General features: G+C 41.4%; 1 protein-coding gene across 2 annotated transcripts in view; it reads left to right on the plus strand.

The window, feature by feature from the left end:
- The window catches only part of SEZ6 (seizure related 6 homolog), a 707,842-nt gene extending 701,038 nt beyond the window's left edge, over positions 1-6,804 (plus strand). For both annotated transcript variants that reach the window (XM_056559052.1, XM_056559053.1), the window contains exon 17: positions 6,210-6,804. In XM_056559052.1, coding sequence (XP_056415027.1) covers positions 6,210-6,239 — 30 coding nt within the window. In that variant the 3' untranslated portion in view covers positions 6,240-6,804. The remainder of the gene's footprint in view (positions 1-6,209) is intronic.
- Positions 6,805-18,931: the final 12,127 nt, after the last annotated feature.

Genomic DNA, 18,931 nt, shown 5'->3' on the forward strand with positions numbered 1-18,931 from the left:
GTGGAGAAATGGTAATAAACCACTCTTGGCAGAGGTTTTTCTCCAGAAGGAACAAAGGATTGGATATGTTGAAATCCAACATGCTCTATTATTCTTTCCCTGACGTCGGCCTTCAGGGAAGAGTCAAAAGAGCCACATACACGTTATGGCGGTACTTCTGAGAAAATTTAATTTTTTTTTCAAATCAAATTGTGCCAGTAAGTTATACCAATTTGTAAATTACTTCTAGATAAAAATATTAATCCTTCCAATACAAATCGGTAGTTGGATGCTCCAGAGGATGTTGTGGAGTTCTTTCCAGTCTGGTCACATTGCTCTCTGCTGCCACCTCTGTCGGTGTCAGGGACTGTCCAGAGCAGGAACAAATCTCCATAGCAGAGCTCTCCTGCTCCAGGAAATTCCTGACACGGACAGGGGTGGCAGCAGAGAGCACTGTGGTAAGACTAGAAAGAACTACACAACTTCCTCTGGAGTATACAGCAGCTGATAAGTACTACTATAAAAAAAATTATGTTTTTGTTTGTAATCTGTCAGGAGCGCTAGGGGAAGTGCTCAGAATATAGTTTCTGTGTTTTCAAACAAAATGGTCTTTTGGCATAGACACAGAAGTGACAAGAAAAACAAAAAGGCCACACAAGGTGCCTAGTGCATTATCCTAGGGTGCAAGAGAAATAGAAAAGGTGCTGGTATTGCGCATATCACCCCGATATCTGGGGTATAGGATGATGAGATGGTGCCGGGAGTGCTGCAATGCCGTCAGGATATGGATACAGATGATGGTCTGTCCACAGAGAATGCAAGGTAAACCAAAAAGAAGAGATCCCTCTTAGGCGCTGCTTCTCCCAACAAATTTCACTTAGATGTGAGTAGATGAAAGTACGTCTTTTTATTGTACCAATGACGCGTTTCGGGTTCGTACCCTTCCTCTGATTGCTAATCTGAGGAAGGGTACGAACCCGAAACACGTCATTGGTACAATAAAAAGACGTATTTTCATCTATTATAATCCAAACAAGACAAACAGACCACACACTATTATAGAGAGCACACCAATAATTTATAAGAATTCCATAATTTTATTAAGTACAAAAAAGGGAAAAAGGCACATATAAATTTAATACATGTACAAAATAGCGAACAAAGCTCTAAAACCAATTAAAAAGGCTCATTGGGAGCCACAACACAGTCCTAGCCAGGGGCCATGAACCCCCTCGGCTAGTAAACCACCGTCCTGAAATATGCAATAAACATATGACATATACCATCCGTGTCACAATAAATAAACAGCACTATGTACAGGTAGGAAGGTATGATGCAATAATGTAGTCTAGCAGAATCAATTCATAAATATCAACTGAATGTATGCACAATGGAAAACCCTAGCCATACAAACATCCTACCAGTGTATACAACCTGTGTGTGAACATATGGAGGTGACCGGCATGGAACAAATCAAACAAATAGAACAGTATTTTCATCTACTCACGTCTAAGTGAAATTTGTTGGGAGAAGCAGCGCCTAAGAGGGATCTCTTCTTTTTGGTTTACCTTACAGAAGAAACAAGGCCATCAGCTATTCTTCGCACCCTGTCCAGTTGCATTGAACTGGAAGTGCACTAGGAAGAAAGCTGGAAAGGTCATGGACTGATAGATTAGTGCTCTTTATAAAACCTTTTTAGTTTCAATGTATTTAAAGTATTGTTCATAGATAAAGAGCAAGAAAGAATTGTATGTCACTGGATGTAATCGATTACAGTAAAAAATGAATGTCCTGGGTTTCCTTTCTTTGCTATATCAACACTTATTTACTAAAATACAGTACATAGTGGAAAAAGAATGAGTTGCATTTTCAATTCTCCCTGGAGTTGCCCTTTAATGTTGTGATGTGAGAATCATAGAGTTCTAAAGAAGCTTACTCCATCATCTGGGTCACTAAATCCCTAGTCTAATAATGGGCCGAAGATGTGTTTGGATTCTTCTTACCTTTTATATTGCTCCTATGTGCGATTGCTGGTGATTTTATCCCATATAAGACATAACTAATGAAAGGCAGCATAGATAACATGGGGGTAATTTATCAAAACCTGTGCAGAGGAAAAATGGAGCAGTTTCCCCGTAGCAACCAATCAGATCGCTTCTTTCATTTTAAAAATGGCCTCTAAAAAATAAAAGAAGCAATCTGATTGGTTGTTATGGCAAACTGCACCACTCTTCCTCTACAGTTTTTGATAAATCTCCCCCTTTTGATGCATTTCCAAAAACACTCACCAAAAAGTTGACCAGTCAGCATACATGCAGTCATTTCTGAAAAGAAATAAAAAAATGAACAGAGTAGATGACACAGTATATGACAGGGACATAAACTATGGGGGAAGATTTATCAAAACCTTTCCAGATAAAAAGTTGCCCATAGCAACCAATCAGATCCCTTCTTTAATTTTTCAGAGGCTAGGTTAAAAATGAAAGAAGCGATCTGATTGGTTGCTATGGCCAACTGGGCAACTTTTCCTCTGGACAGGTTTTGAGAAATCTCCCCCTATGTGCCTGATACTTGATTGAACATGACAACAATGACAGTCTCCACACATTTTTGTAGGCATCTATAAATGTCTAAGCTGTTTGTTGGTAGCAGAGGCGTCTCCAGGCAAGGACAAAAGTAGGTGAGCCAGCGAACTTGTATGAGTGACATCACACACTGAGAAGGTGCCTCCCCCAGATGCTGTGAGGGAGCAACTGATCCTTGTAGTGATCCCTTCTCATTTTTACATAGGACCGAGTTATCTCTCACCAAAGATTTTCAATTGAAATGAGGTCTTGTCAAAATAACACTTTCTGAACCATTTTTGTGTACTGTTAGATGTGTGCTTTAGGTCTTCAGTTTATAGTAGGACTTAAAGGGGTACTCCGGTGAAAACTTTTTTTCTTTTAAATCAACTGGCAGTTAAATGGGCACTGTCATCAAATCAAAAAATTGATATGTTGTAGTACTTAAGTACTACAACATATCTCTAATATACTTTAATTAAAAAAAGTGATTTTAAAACAGTTTAAAATCACTTTTAAATTCGGCCACTAGGGGTCGCCCCTCCTAGTGGCCGAATGCATTGGGCAGTGACGTCACTAATGAATTTCGACTCGTTGAAGCCTGGCAACGAGTCGGAATTCATTTGCTGCGGTGCTCGCTCCCGTCTGTCAATCAGACAGGCGGGGAGCGAGCGCTTTGAATGAAGAGGACGTGCGCAGGCTCCCTGGCAGGCCCCGGCGACAGGTAAGATTATCTATGTTGTGTCTGTTACTGAATGTTTTTGCAGGGGGGAGGGGGAGGGGGGGGTAGTGGGTTGTGCGGCGTAGTGGGGCCAGGGGGCTTGCGGGCTGCGCGGCGAGAGCGGGATGGGCCATCACGGTGTGCCTCCAGTTGTTTCCCCACTACAACTCCCAGCATGCCCTGACAGCCAATAGATGTTAGGGCAAGCTGGTAGTTGTAGTGGGGAAACAGCTGCAGGGACACTGAGTAGGTGAACTAAGGGGGGGGGGTGGGGGAGAGAGTTGAGCGGCGCGACGGGGCCCGGGGGGGGGGGTTGCGGGCTGCGCGGCGGGGAGCGGGATGTGCGGCCATCATGGTGTGCCTCCAGTTGTTCCCCCACTACAACTCCCAACATGCCCTGACAGCCAGTAGATGTCAGGGCATGCTGGGAGTTGTAGTGGTGAAACAGCTGGAGACACCCTGTTAGGAGAACTAAGGGCGGAAGTTGGCCCCCAGCAGGCATCAGTGACGTGGTGCCTGCTGAGGAAGTTTGCCTGGTAGTGAGCACTCTACCAGGCAAACTAAATGCCATTTAAAAAAAAAAAATAAATAAAGGCAGGGAGGGTGTTAGGGATAGAAGGGTAATAGGCAGGGACAGAACAAAAAAAACATGATGGTGGGAGCTACCCTTGAAACTGATTTTTACATTACTTCTATTAAAAAAACTTAATCCTTCCTGTACTTATTAGCTGCTGAATACTACAGAGGAAATTATTTTCTTTTTGGAATGCTCTCTGATGACATTACGAGCACAGTGCTCTCTGCTGACATTATTATAATAATAAGTCTTTATTTATTTATTGTTGTCCTTAGTGGGATTTGAACCCAAGGCCCCAGCACTGCAAGGCAGCAGTGCTAACCACTGAGCCACCATGCTGCCCTTAGCATACATCTGCTATGCACGGTTGCTAAAATGGACAGAGATGTCAGCAGAGAGCACTGTGCTCGTGATGTCATCAGTGTTCCAAAAAGAAAGGAATTTCCTCTGTAGCATTCAGTAGCAAATAAGTACTGGAAGGATTAAGATTTTTTAATAGAAGTAATTTACAAATATGTTTAACTTTCTGCCACCAGTTGATTTAAAAGAAAAAAGGTTTTCACCGGAGTACCCCTATAAAGCTAGTTTTTTTTGTTTGTTTTTTACTTGGGAGCACATTTTACCCTAAAATGCTTGAATAATCTTTAGATTTCAGGAGGGTTATGGTTTGTTAAAAAGTTCAGTTGCTTCTTTTTATGCCTTTTATAAAACAGTGGAGTCCTCCTTGGCCTTCACTGTCATGTTTCCTCTTTCTACCATATACTGGAAGGTTCTTGACTGTCCCCTGAGGAGCAAACTTCTAGTTAACATTTCAAATGACAGAATGTCAAGGTTTTTGAAGTTAGTCTTCTACCATTTAAACATGTACCCTTTTGTATAGTTTTTTCCCTGCCAAGTTTTTTTGTTTTTTTTTTTCGTTATTTTTGTGTATTGTTTTTATCTTTCTGAAACATATGTGTTCATATGTATCCAAGCAGTTTCACTAAATACGTTTTAGGAAATATTATACTGTACTTTTTGAGTGCCAATAATGTTGAACACCACTGTATCTTGTTCATAACATCTGCCGAAACATGGTAAAGTTTACAATCTATTATAAAAAGAAAGCCAGAGAACTGCACGGCATAGATGTCATGTACCTTAGTACAACTTTTCCTGTGTTGCTTCACACCTTTTTTTCTACTCACGCTCTTCCATTTTCAGGAAAGTGGTACTGTTAGTTTCTCCACCCAAAATCTAAATGTGCATATACAGTGGTCCCTCAAGTTACAATATTAATTGGTTCTGGGACGACCATTGTATGTTGAAACCATTGTATGTTGAGACCAGAACTCTATGGAAACCTGGTAATTGGTTCTAAAGGCACCAACGTATCATCCAAAAATAGAAAAAAATGAAAATTAAAGAAAAATAAGTAGATAACTAATATAGATAAAGCAAGTCCTTATATATAAAAGTAGGAAATATCTGCTGGGAGCTTTAAATCACTGTCTATGTTAGAGTTTCCCAAGCAGGGAGCCTCCAGCTGTGGCAAAACTACAACTCCCAGCATGCCCGGACAGCCAAAGGCTGTCCGGGCATGCTGGGAGTTGTAGTTTTGCCACAGCTGGGGGCACCCTGCTTGGGAAACACTGGTCTATGTAGAGCACAGGAGCTTCTTCGGGGTCCTGTACAGTACACGCAATGTCCTAAAAATAGTAATGGAGTCACCCTCACCTGGTGTCCAAAGGAGCAGCTAACCCTGGTACAGGTAAAGAGTACAGAACATTTATTACTTCCCTGTACTGTAGGGGCGCTATCAGACACCAGTCAGTGCATACACTTCAGTAATACAGGTGTTTTACCAGTGAATGCTCATTCTGATTGGATGGTTCTTCCAGCCATTGACACGTTTCACAGATCTGGACTGTCTGTACATTGTATGTTGAGTCTGGTTTCAACTTACAATGGTCCAGAAAAGACCATTGTATGTTGAAACTATTGTATGTTGAGGCCATTGGAAGTTGAGGGATCACTGTAGACTCTTAACAAGGCACTCTCCACTACTTGGAATGGGGATTATGCTCATGTTCACTGGTGAAAACCACATTTACAAGTAAAGTGTACAACCTCTATAGATTGTAAAGGGGCGGTGACAAATCCGAGCACTCTTTTCTTTCAGAACTAGGCAGTATTGACCACCCAGTTGACAATCTAAGCCCTCATTAGAATATTGGGTGCCAAAATAAATGTCATCAATAGCCAGGAAACGGAGGGGCTAGAAAAAAAAAAGTTATGGAGCACCAGCTAAATGTCTCAGGTCTTTTAAGAATTATTGTTTTCTTTACTTTGCAGTGATGGTGACGGTTTATAAATATTTACATTACAGGACACAAGAGAATATGAAGTATCCATATAGACGTACGAGCATCATCAGTTTTGATGGGAGAGACCTAGAAGAAAACGATATCTTGTCGCTGTCAAATGTGAGAAGTTCCCAACTCTTTGCTTCTTCAGTGGATGAACTATTTTACCCCAAAATGGGAGAATTTACCGCAATGGTGAAACTTCAGCCTCCACACCAACCCACAACTAACTTGACATTCCCAAATCCTGTCCTTCTGTCTGTTTCCTGCTACTGTTCTTATTGCCCTTTCCCCATTTGATCCTTTCTCAGATCTACAACTGGATCTTTCCTATATAGATCTGGAGAAGATTCCTCCACGTGCAGTGATCTGGTGATACTCTTGACAACAGTTCTAAAAGTTAAGGGTTACAATTAAATACTGATTGAATGGTTGAAGACTTTAAGAAGGAGTAAACTGATCCACTAGATACAGTTGCATGAATAAAACTCATATACACAGAATAATCCCACGCTTACAAAAAAAAGAGAAACAAGCAGATACATTAAAGGGGTACTCCCGTGGAAAACTTTATTTTTAAAATCAACTGGTGCCAGAAAGTTAAACAGATTTGTAAATTACTTCCATTACAAAATCGTAATCCTTCCAATACATTTTATGGGCTGTATACTACAGAGGAAATGCTTTTCTTTTTGGATTTCTCTGATGTCATGATCACAGTGCTCTCTGCTGACCTCTGCTGTCCATTTTAGGAACTGTCCAGAGTAGCATATGTTTGTTATGAGGATTTTCTCCTGCTCTGGACAGTTCCAAAAATGGACCGCAGAGGTCAGCAGAGAGCACTGTGGTCGTGACATCAGAGAAATCCAAAAGGAAAAGCATTTCTTCTGTAGTATATAGCCCTAAAAAGTACTGGAAGGATTAAGATTTTTTAATAGAAGTAATTTACAAATCTGTTTAACTTTCTGGCCCCAGTTGATTTAAAAAAAAAAAAAAAAGTTTTCTACAGTACCCTTTAAGAGCAGACAATGGGGCAGATAGAAGAGGTTCTGGGGTACTTTGCCAGTGAAGTATGTGAACAGCAAGTATTATAGAAAGATTCCTATTTAGGAAGACACACACTTCAGTCTCTGGCCCATGACAGTACATTTAGTTATATATGTAAATACGAATTTATATATTTCTTTATATATGATTCAGTGGGGGATTTCATAGAAAAAGTTAATATTAAAAAGTCTCAGTGACCTCATTAAATCTTCCATTCGATCACCCTGAATGTGTGATCGCCAAAGCAAAGACAAGGTTTCCTGCTTTTTGTATAGTGGAGTCTTTGCGCCCATATGACTAGATATACAGAGACAATAGCATTTTACTACTCTAAGTTTTTCTTTGCAAAGAACATGCAGGTAAGCATGAACAGACTGCAGTCTACTGAAACAAAAATAACCTACTATAATGACATAATTCTCTTATTTCTCGGTTGACATGTGCAGGGGTTTTAGGGAGAGTTTACAAGAGTTGAAATTCACCGTGGATCCACAGCAAAGCCACAATCACCGGGGATATCTCTAATGATGTTGGTGGAAATCTGCTGCTATGGATTATGGGGGGGGGGGGGGGAATCAGTGATTTTATTTGTATTTGCAGATGTTATTGCTAATTTTTAATTTTTTTTATTGAAGTTAAAGGGAAAATCCACACAAAAATAATTGTGAATAATACGCAAAGGAAATTGTTAATTTCAAAATCCACACAGCAGGTTAATATTTCACAAGGAAAAAAAGCTTGTGCATTGCAAAAATTCATCCACATGCATAGTAATGATCTGCTGCGAATTGTACCTGCACAAATCCATTAAAACACCTAAATAAAACCTACACACTAGGCCAGTGTTTCCCAACCAGGGTTTCCTGGAATTTCATACCACCTAGTTAGAGGATCCCCAGAAAACCGCAACAAGACCTGACCCTAAATTCAGCCTGCCTAAAAGGCACTGTCACTTGAAAAACTTTTGACATGTAGAGACACGAGATTAACCCCTTACCAATCGCTAGAACAAGCTGGGAAAAGACTGCACTAAGTTTTCTCCCAGCTCGGTGCCATGTGACTAAGACAGACTAACATTGTAAGTCTATAGGATTGTCTTACTTGCCGATACAGAGAGCAGGGAGAGAAGCACTTAGCCACATGCTTCTTTCTCTGCTCATTCTAGCGATCAGTCATTGTCAAAACTTAAAGGGGTATTCCAGGATTTTTTTTTATTTGACTATGCTACAGGGGCTGTAAAGTTAGTGTAGTTCATAATATAGTGTCTGTACCTGTATGTAACATTTTTCTCACAATTCTTCTGTGATTTTCACCCCAATATTTATTTTTAACAGCATACAAAATGACTGTTGTCTCAGATTTTCCCAGGTTGCAATGCGGCCGAGACCTGACTCACTAGTCAGTTCATGACAGGGAGCCTGTCTGCTTCAATGGGTGGAGGGAACGCTTGGTGGGAGAGAGATCAATCTGCAACTAATGCTAGGCACCCTGATTGAAAACCACAGGTCTTTTGAATGGATGCAGCTCATTTATGTTTCAATGGGTGGGGTGGCTGCTGTGTGAGAAGGAGGAAAATGGAATTCTGGGATTTGTAGGCAAAGAAGAAAATTCAAACAGGAAATGCCAGTTCACAAAAAGCTAGTCACAGCATTATGGTAATCTAACAACATAGCCATTTAGCCCCAAGACAAGCGCAGATCCTTCCTAAGCATGTCCATTACTGTCTGGCAGGTACGTACTAAAATCACCTTATGGTGGATAAACCCTTTAATACTCAGAACCTGACTGATCAAAACTTTTGTTGTGCATAGGATTTGTTGAAAGTTTTTTTTTAAAGCAACAGGTACATAAAGATGCTTGGCAAAACCTCTTCACCAGCATCTAGTGCTAAGTAAAAACTACAGAATGCTTTTCTCTCCTAGAACAAGATTCTTTGAGGTAAGAATAGACAGAGGAGCTCACTGGGAATGGAAAAAAAAAACATTTCAGGAGTTCCTCCATAGGAATATTATTAGGAATCAGGAGTATTTTTGAATGGTGAAGCCAACTACCATTTATTTAAAGGGACAAAATTATCATTTTTTTATTGCAATATGGAATAGAATAGGAATAAGTTGTATCAGTGTCCCCTTAAAATAAATGTAAGGTTTATCATAGCCCCACTCCAATGAATATGGTCTGGATTAGATTCTTGACTTGGTACAATTTGTGTAACATAAAAACCTAAGGGATCTTGCAGATGAGAGAATTGGGCCAAAGAGACAAAATGGATATAAAACAATAAATTGCAGTTTAAGTCACCTTCAATGTAACTTTCAATAAAAACTGGGAGATAAAATGATTGCCCTGATAAGACGGAGATGCAAAGCTTCAAAACAACATTATCTAGAAATCTGTCCTTCTGTCCAGCAGTTGGGTATTTGCATGTTACAGGAAGTAGTTATTCATATAGAAAATTTATTTTTGAATATTTGTTGATTTCATTAACCAGTTATGCATGAAATCATTGAAAAATAGCACATCCTTAATTAAGGGGAAAAAAAGGGTATCTCACTAAATTAAACATTACTAACTTAACATTTTAGTCCAGCTTAAACCTGACCATAGCAAAAATCTGAATTAACCCCTTAAGAACAGAGCCCATTTTCGCAATTCTGACCACCGTCAATTTATGCATTAATAACTCTAAGTTGCTTTTACCGATTATTCTGATTCTGAGATAGTTTTTTCGTGACACATTCTACTTTATTTTAGTGGTAAATTTTCCTCATTACTTGCATCCTTTCTTTGTGAAAAATCCAAAAATTTCATGAAAATTTTGCATTTTTCTAACTTTGAAACTCTGCTTGTAAGGAAAATTAATATTCCAAATACATTTTATATTGATTCACAAATACAATATGTCTACTTTATGTTGGCATCATAAAATAGACATATTTTTACTTATTGAAAAAAATTAGAGGGCTTCAAAGTAGAGCGGCAATTTTCAAAATTTTCATGAAAATTGCAAAATCTGAAGTGACAGATGTTACAGAACTACAACTCCCAGCATGCCTGGGCAGTCTAGGCATGCTGAGAGTTGTAGTTTGGCAACATCTGGAGGGCTACCGTTTGGGCACCACTGTAATAGTGGTCTCCAAACTGTGACCCTCCAGATGTTGCAAAACTACAACTCCCAGCATGCCCAGACAGCCTTTGGCCCTTGCTGTTTGGCAACCACTACAAGGGCAACAGTAAATATCGCTTTACTGCCACCTTTCTTCTTCCCCCCCACTGTCGCCTCCCTACCTGCGCTGCTGATCTCCGCTGTCTCCACCAATGATCGGCGGTCCCCACGGCATCTAGTCCTCAGGTACCGGCTGCCATCTTCTCCCCCGTTCTGCCCGACATCCAGGGGTGGGCAGAGCGGGGGGTTTCCATGGCAACCCCCTGTCGTGCTCTGCCATTGGTCAGAATTCATTTCTGACTAATGGCAGGGGATAGGAGGAGATCGCACCACTGCGACCTCACTCCTATCCCTCAGGATGATCGGGGCTGTCACTGACAGCTCCGATCATCCCTATTTTCTGGGCGATCGGGTCACCAGAGAACCGATCAGCCCGGAATAGCAGAAAATCGCATGTCTGACTTGACATGCGATTTTCTGCGATCGCCAACATGGGGGGGTCTCAGGACCCCCCTTGGCGATGTGCCGGGATGCTTGCTGAATGATTTCAGCAGGCATCCAGGTCCGGTCCCCGACCGGCTAGCAGTGGGGACAGGAATTCCCACGGACGTATCCATAGTCCAAACGGGGGCGTATGGATACGCCTACCGTCCTTAAGAGGTTAAGATCAGCATATTTCATGCACCTGTCTTAATGCAAAGTGCATGGAAGTAAGATGTGCCTAGTTTAATAAGAGGAGTAGGTGTAGAATTCCAGTATAATTTACACCAATTTCTGGTATAAAATGACAGTAAAGTTGTCAGGATGTGGAAGGCCTGCCCCTCCTGATAAACTCCATCCACTTATTCAGAAAGCGGTGTGTGTGCAATTCACATATATTTTGAGCAAAAATGGGCATGTGTTAAAGCCCTGATGTATAGCCATAGTAGCATTTAAGACTTTTAGTGATAGGAACAGAATCAGCTGTCCAATCAGCACCCCTGTAGACTGCATGATGCCATTCAGTTTCAATGACAGCTGGAGGCCTTCTAAAGACCTCCCTCCCTGTTGACCATGGTGCAATCTGCTAATAGAGCCTGCCTTAGGTTGGATCCAGCAAGAAAGAGAAGTATTTGTTCTTTCTTTATATTTTCCATTCCTTTTGAATCCACTTTTGGCCTTGGCTTAAAGGCTGAATAAAAAACTGCCACAGAAACTGGGTGCGTGAAACCATCCTAAAGGGAATGTGTCATCAATATATTATCAGGTTTTAATGTTTATATATAATTTTAAACATTTTTTGGTGGTATTTCTTCAATTTTTTTTCCATTTAACTATTTATGTTTTAAAACTCTAAATGAATCCAGAATTTTTCACTATGGTCACTAAAGCTTTTCAGTAATCTCCTCCTTATCAACACGAGATTACAGTAAAAGGTGACACCAGTATAAAAGACAAGATAAAGCCATTTACAATAGGTGATGGTTACAGCTCCCCCTCCTCCCTGCACAATGTTCTATGAACAGGTCGCAGAGCATGCCTAGAAAACTCGACTCTACATAGAAGTCAATAGGGTCCCCTTCAGTCTATTGTTTCTTATGTCCACAGGGCTTGTTGTCAAGTATATCATTAAAATCTGAATGGAAATTTGAGACAATATGGCTACCTCAATAATAATGTTATAAAAAATGTATTAAATAAAATAATTTACAACGACAGAAACAGATTACACACAAACAAACAAATCTTTCAATTTCTTGCTCTAATCCTAAAAGGGGTTCCCAGATATAATAAATAACTAAATGCTGCCTGCCAGGCTAGAATAAACTACACGGTACTCACCTTTAGTTGTTTAATTAAATCAAAGATCCCCTTATAAAAATAAATGTACATCGAACTGATACATTCCCTTTAAAGAGACAATGCATTGCAGTATTATATAAACATTTATACAGTTCAATGTCTCATAATGTAGAAACCTGGCAAGCAAACACGATGGAAATCTATCATGAAACATCCACGTGTTCTCAATACTATCGCATGCATACAAGTATTTTGTCTGGCCAGCAGCTCTGCATTTTGATCTGCATGTAGCTCACAGACATATTTATGACCGCTTAAAAGAGATATGGTTTGTTGCCGTTTTTGTTTTTCTATAGCGGGGGAATGGCTCTGAATAAAAATTTTCTAAAGGGAAAGGATTACGGCACCATGAGAATAATATTTCTGCATCTAGGATAGTGCTATGTTGGGATTGTATCGTGGTAATACAACATCACACTGCAATTGTCATAAGATTTCACAACCTCAAAGTAACCTGGGTTTTCTTTCTGCACTAAGGATCATTAAAGGGGTACTCTGCCCCTAGCATCTTATCTCCTATCCAAAGGATAGGGGATAAGATTTCTGATCGCGGGGGTCCCTCCGCTGGGGACTCCCGCAATATAGCATGCGGCATCCACCTGTTTCTGGTCCGGAATTGCATTGACGTCACACGGGGCGGAGTCGTGGCGTCACGAACTTCCGTTCCCGAGGTCGGGACCCAAACCCTCCAGCGCTTCCGGACCAGAAACAGGTGGGTGCCGTATGCTATTTTGCTGGGGTCCCCAGCGGCGGGCCCCCCGTGATCAGACATCTTATCCCCTATCCTTTGGATAGGGGATAAGATGTCTAGAGGTGGAGTACCCCTTTAAAGCATACCTTAAACAAAGAAAGAAGAAACTTTTGACATGTCCTAGTGATGTTGTACATCAGCCAGGAGAAGAGAATGCGGCAGCTTGCTCTACCTGCTCTGTGTCTGTGAGACTTGAACAGTCCCATAGGATTACATTGCAATTCAGTCCAGATCACTTGACGCAGAGCCGGGAAAGAACACACTTAGTGCAGACTTCTCCCATCTCGTTCCCGTGATGTCTCTATGACATGTCAAAGTTGTTTTCTAAAAGACAGGTACCATTTAAAGGGGTTTTCCCAGTTAAAATAAAGATGGCTTCCTGGCTATCTCCAGCATGTTTGTGGCTGCTCAAGTTAGCTATCTTACACATAACTCTTATTGACATTAATGGGAGTTATGTAAACATTGCAAGTGTACTGCCATTTGCACACCTTCCACTAATGTCAGTGGGAGTTACCTAAATACCGTATATACTCGAGTATAAGCCGAGTTTTTCAGCACGATTTTTCGTGCTGAAAATGCACCCCTCGGCTTATACTCGAGTGAACTCTCCGCCTGTCAATCCCTTCTTAGTGGTCTTCAACCTGCGGACCTCCAGATGTTGCAAAACTACAACTTCCAGCATGCCCGGACAGCCATCGGCTGTCCGGGCATGCTGGGAGTTGTAGTTTTGAAACCTCTGGAGGTCTGCAGGTTGAAGACCACTGCGGCCTTCGTCATCATCCCCTTTTGTTTTGTACTCACCTCCCCTCGGCGGGAAGGAAGGGTGAGCTGGTCCGGGCCATCTATGCTGGTGGGACCGTCTGGTGGGGAGGGTTAGTCATTGCGGGCTGTCCTTTTTTCTTCTCCGCGCTTTGGGCCTGCCCCGGACTAGTGACGTTGCATTGACGACGACGCACAGGGACGTTCATATGCAAGAAGCGCAGAGAAGAGGTGAAAATGGACAGCCTGCAACGACTAACCCTCCCCACCTGACAGTCCCTGAAGCATAGATGGCCCGGACCAGCTCACCCCAACTTCCCGCCGAGGGGAGGTGAGTACAAAACAAGGGGATGATGATGAAGGGGGGGGGGGAATGATGATGGGGGTCTGGATGATTACATGGGGGGGGATGATGTATTTCCCACCCTAGGCTAATAGTCGAGCTAATAGCTAATAACTTTTCCTGGGTTTTTGGGGTGAAATTAGGGGCCTCGGCTTATATTTGGGTCGGCTTATACTCGAGTATATACGGTACTGCAAATTGTTAATTTTGAAAACCAAATAAAAAACATTTCAAACTAAAATGTGTAAGACAGCCAATTTTGTCAGCTTCCCGTCCATCTGTGATGACCACAAACAAGCTGGAGAGGGTTAGGGAATACATCTTTTTTTGTACATGGAAAAACCTCTCAAAGAGCAACTGCTTTAGAGCCAATAAAAAATAAAGAATATCAGAAAGTGACACATTTTTGTAAAAATAAACCATGAAATATTGAAGTTTTCACGGGTACCCAGTAGAATACAATACATTGAGCAAGAATCTCATTTTACAGACTACAGTGAAGTTGGATTTTATAAAGTCCCTATTACTAGGCAGAGTATAAAAAGAGTTTTTTGGGCTAGTTTTAGTTAGGTTCTATAGCAAGGAAAGGCCATTGATACCACATGTGTGGTGTGCGCCACCCCATTCCAAAGGCTGATCACAAGGGTTGCCAACAGTCAGCAACTCTTCTATCTACAATTCCTGATCTATCCCAAGGATGGCAATTAATATTCTGAGAAAACCCCTAAAATTGAGCAGTGCACAGGACAACCAATTGAAAGGAATCCATTGATGTATTTTTATATTGGGTGTACTTTAGGCATACAGGCGCAGAATCAACAGGACCCTAGAACCCCACAATACTCGTATAAGACATCCTATCATACAGGCTTTTGTTTACTGCATTTTCACAATAGGAAAACAAATATTGATGTCCTTTTCATCAGTATGGTAGCCATAGAGCAAGCAATGATGTACAGTATGTTGCCATTAGGGAAGCCGGTTAGTGAAGACAATCTTACTACATGTATAAATCTGATGTATATAATCTCAGTGTTTTAGGCTTTGTATATAGGAATGTGGGTACATTTACACAGATAGTGTTGTCCTGGAATATTTATGGGCTGATTTATCCTTGTAGTAAGTGTGTCCCGTATGTGTATTATTATAGCAACAAGGAAAAATGACCTAAGTACAAACCTGAACCTCAATGCATCCCAAACAACGACTGGCAAGCACTGACTGACAGCCATTGTTAGATTACCACTCCCACCATTCCCATTCAGCTAATACCCAGTGGAGTACAGAATAGGCATTGAAGTTCATTGTGTTTACGAAAATTTAAGGATGCCCTCTTCATGGCATCCAATAGAGGTAAATAAATGTAAAGAAACAGAAGTTAAACAAATACTAGAACATTAATAGCAAGCAAAAAAAAAAAAAAAGGATTGCTCATTTAACGCTGGATTGCTTCCGAGAAACAATTCTACACTGACAGAAGCACATTCTGAAAGGACAATTCATGTTTCCCAAGTTAAGTAAGACATAATTATACAGAAACAAGACAACCCCTCTTGTATAAATGGATTTTGTGATGGTTCGCCATTAAATAAATTATTTTTGTTGATTACGTCTTGTCATGAGTTATTTCACATATCTGGTGCACGGATGGTCCGCATTTGTACATATATACTTTTTGAAGATTATGTTAAAAGGAATAATTGCAAAAATAAAATCTGGGAATCTGTCAGTGGTAGAGATCAACGCATCGCTCTCGCTCAAATCTAATTTATCAAAAATTCTGAGATTTGATGTATTTAAATTTGTTTTATTATACCAAGATAGATCTATATTATTACAATGCCTTTGGAATTTCTTCACATTTTTTTTTACATTTATTCATGGTGAGACCATGCAGGAGATTTATCGAAACCTGTCCAGAGAAGTAGTGTAACAGTTGCTCCTATTAACCAATAAAATCACTTCTTAATTTTTTTTTTTTTTAAAGGGCCTCTGAAAAATTAAATAAGCAATCTATTTGGTTGCTATGGGCAACTGGTCCACTTTTCCTCTGCACAGGTTTTGAAAAATCCTCATGTGTGTTTAAAAAAAAAAAATCACTCTTTTCCCCATCATTCTGCATTAAATTCTCCATAATGAGAATGTAAAAAATGATTTAGACATTTGTGCACATTTCTTAAAAAAAGGAGAACTTTGCATTTACTTTCAGACCCTTTACTATGACACTTAAAATGGCCCTTCCATTTTTCTTGTTCATCTTCGAGCTGTTTCTACATCGGTATCTGTGGTAAATTCAAGTGATTGGACATAATTTGGAAAGACACAGTGGGCACAATGTTGTCCTTTTCCAGGTCGCTCAAATCAGTACACCTGCCCCTTTTTCCTACTTCCAGAAACCCACTGTTCACTTGGTGCTGAATATATCCCACTCCATGATAGGTGCCATTGTAACAACTAACAAGATTATCAATGTTATCCCCTCCTGCTGTCAGTAGTTTTATTGTTATGGATGATTGGTGCACGCAGTGCCGGTCAATCTTTGGCTGCACCAGTCTCTGTTTTACATCACTGGAAATGAGAATCAATTGAATGTTAAAAAACTTCAACATCCAGTTTTCCCTTCTATTATATTTCATGGGTCAGGACACATACAGTGACCCCCCGACATACGATGGCCCCGACATATGATCAAATCGACATACAATGGCCTCTAAGAGGCCATCGCATGTCGATGTCAGCATCGACATACAAAGCTTTTTTATGTCGGGGCCATCGCATTAAGTGCTATCCGGCAGCCCAAAATGCTTAAGCTGCTGCCGGATAGCAGCTTAATGTTTCCTGTGTGGTGCGGTAAGAATTACTTACCCCTCCACGATGCCCCGGGGTGCCCTTCGTGTCCAGTGCTGGTCCTCCGGTGTCTTCTCGGCCCTCTCCGGTGACGTCAATACGAAGCTGCGCACGCCGTCCCGTCCTCCAATAGGAACGGCGTACGCAGCGACGTAATGACGTCGTTACGTAGGCCCAGTAAGGCCTTGCGGAAGACAGCGGAGTACCGGAGAAGACAGTGGAGGACCGGAGAAGACCAGGAGAACCCAGTAGAGGACCAGAGAAGACCAGGAGAGCCCAGCGGAGGCCCGGGGACACCATCGGGAGCGGCGGGGACAGGACTTTACTTTTTTACATTGCACGAATCCCTCAACATACGATGGATTCGACAAACGATGGCTCGTTTGGAACGAATTACCATCGTATGTTGAGGGACCACTGTATTGTAGGAAATGTTATTTGTATGCTTAAGCTCACTCAGTAGCTGAGTGTGATTCATACCCGGTGGGTCGTAGCAGCTATCAGGACCCACGGCTAATGACAGACATCACCGATCAGGTCGATATCCAGCATTAACCCTTTAGACACAGTAATCAAAGCTGATTAAAAGGGTTACTCCGTCCCTAGACATCTTATCCTCTATGCAAAAGATAGGGGACAAGATGTCTGATCGCGGGGGGTCCCACCACTGGGAACCCCTGCGATCTCTGCTGCACCACCGCAGTCATCAGGTCCCCGGAGTGAGCTTCGCTCTGTGCCTGATGACTAGCATCGTGGTGCTGATGTCAAGGCCAAGGCCCTCGTGACGTCATGCCCTCTCCCTCAATGCAAGTCTATGGGAGGAAGTGTGACGACATCCGCGCCCCCTCCCATAGACTTGCATTGAGTGGGCGTGACATCACCAGGGGCGTGGCCGTGATGTCCCTAGCCTCTGGTGCCACAGCCAGGGTTCTAAACGAATGCGGGGTGTTGCAGGGAGATCGTGGCGGGACCCCCGCAAACAGACATATTATCCCCTTTTCTGTGGATAGGGGATAAGATGTCTAGGGATGGAGTACCCCTTTAATTGTCTAACATGGGTAAAAATTGCTGCAGGTAAGCTCAGGGAGCTGATCAGGATCACCGTGGCAAAATCACTGTGTCTCAATCAGTTAAGAGGATGGGCGGAGGTCTGCAGCCTGTATAGGAGGAGTGCCCATAACACTGATCAATGCTGTGCTAATTTTCAATGTTTGCAATCGAATGAATGCAGGTAATATTCCCTTAAAGGGACTAAACAATGGTGAAAATATTTTAGTAAACATATGTGATATCGCCGGTTTTGTCGTAGATTTTATAGTAAAATGAATGATGCCATTACAAAGTACACTTGGTGGCGCAAAAACTAAGCCTCCTATGGGTCTGTAGTAAAAAAAAAAAAAAAAAAAATTTATGGCTGTTGGAGGAGGGGGGGGGGGGGGAGTGAAAGTGTACAAATGAAAAATCACTGCATTAATAAGGGGTGCTGAGAGTTGTAGTTCTGGAGGGCCACAGTTTGGAGACCACTGGTGAAGAAGAAGAGTGGTACTGCTGCGTATAGCAACCAATCAGATTACTACTTTTCATTTTTATAAAGGCCTCTGGAAATAAATGAAACAAACTGGTTGGTTGCTATGGGCAACTGCACCACTCTTCTACTACACAGGTTTTGATGAATCATAGCACTTTGCATATAACAACTACTCTCATCATCTGCTGCTGGGAACAAGATCTGGCTATGGCCATTTCATTGCTCACACATCATGCTACAATATTTGTCAGGTTTTATTTGAGTTAAATTCATTGCAATCATAAAAATAATGGGGGCAGATGTATCAAACCTTGTGCAGGGGAACAGTGGAGCAGTTGCCCATAGCAAATATATATATTTTTTTTTTTTTTAAAAGCCTCTAAAAAATGAAAGCATGAAACTGATTGGTTGCTATTGGCAACGTCTCCACTCTTCCCCTGCACAAGGTTTCATACATTT

This window comes from Hyla sarda, chromosome 2 (genome assembly GCF_029499605.1).
Source record: "Hyla sarda isolate aHylSar1 chromosome 2, aHylSar1.hap1, whole genome shotgun sequence".
Classification (NCBI taxonomy): Eukaryota; Metazoa; Chordata; class Amphibia; order Anura; family Hylidae; genus Hyla; species Hyla sarda.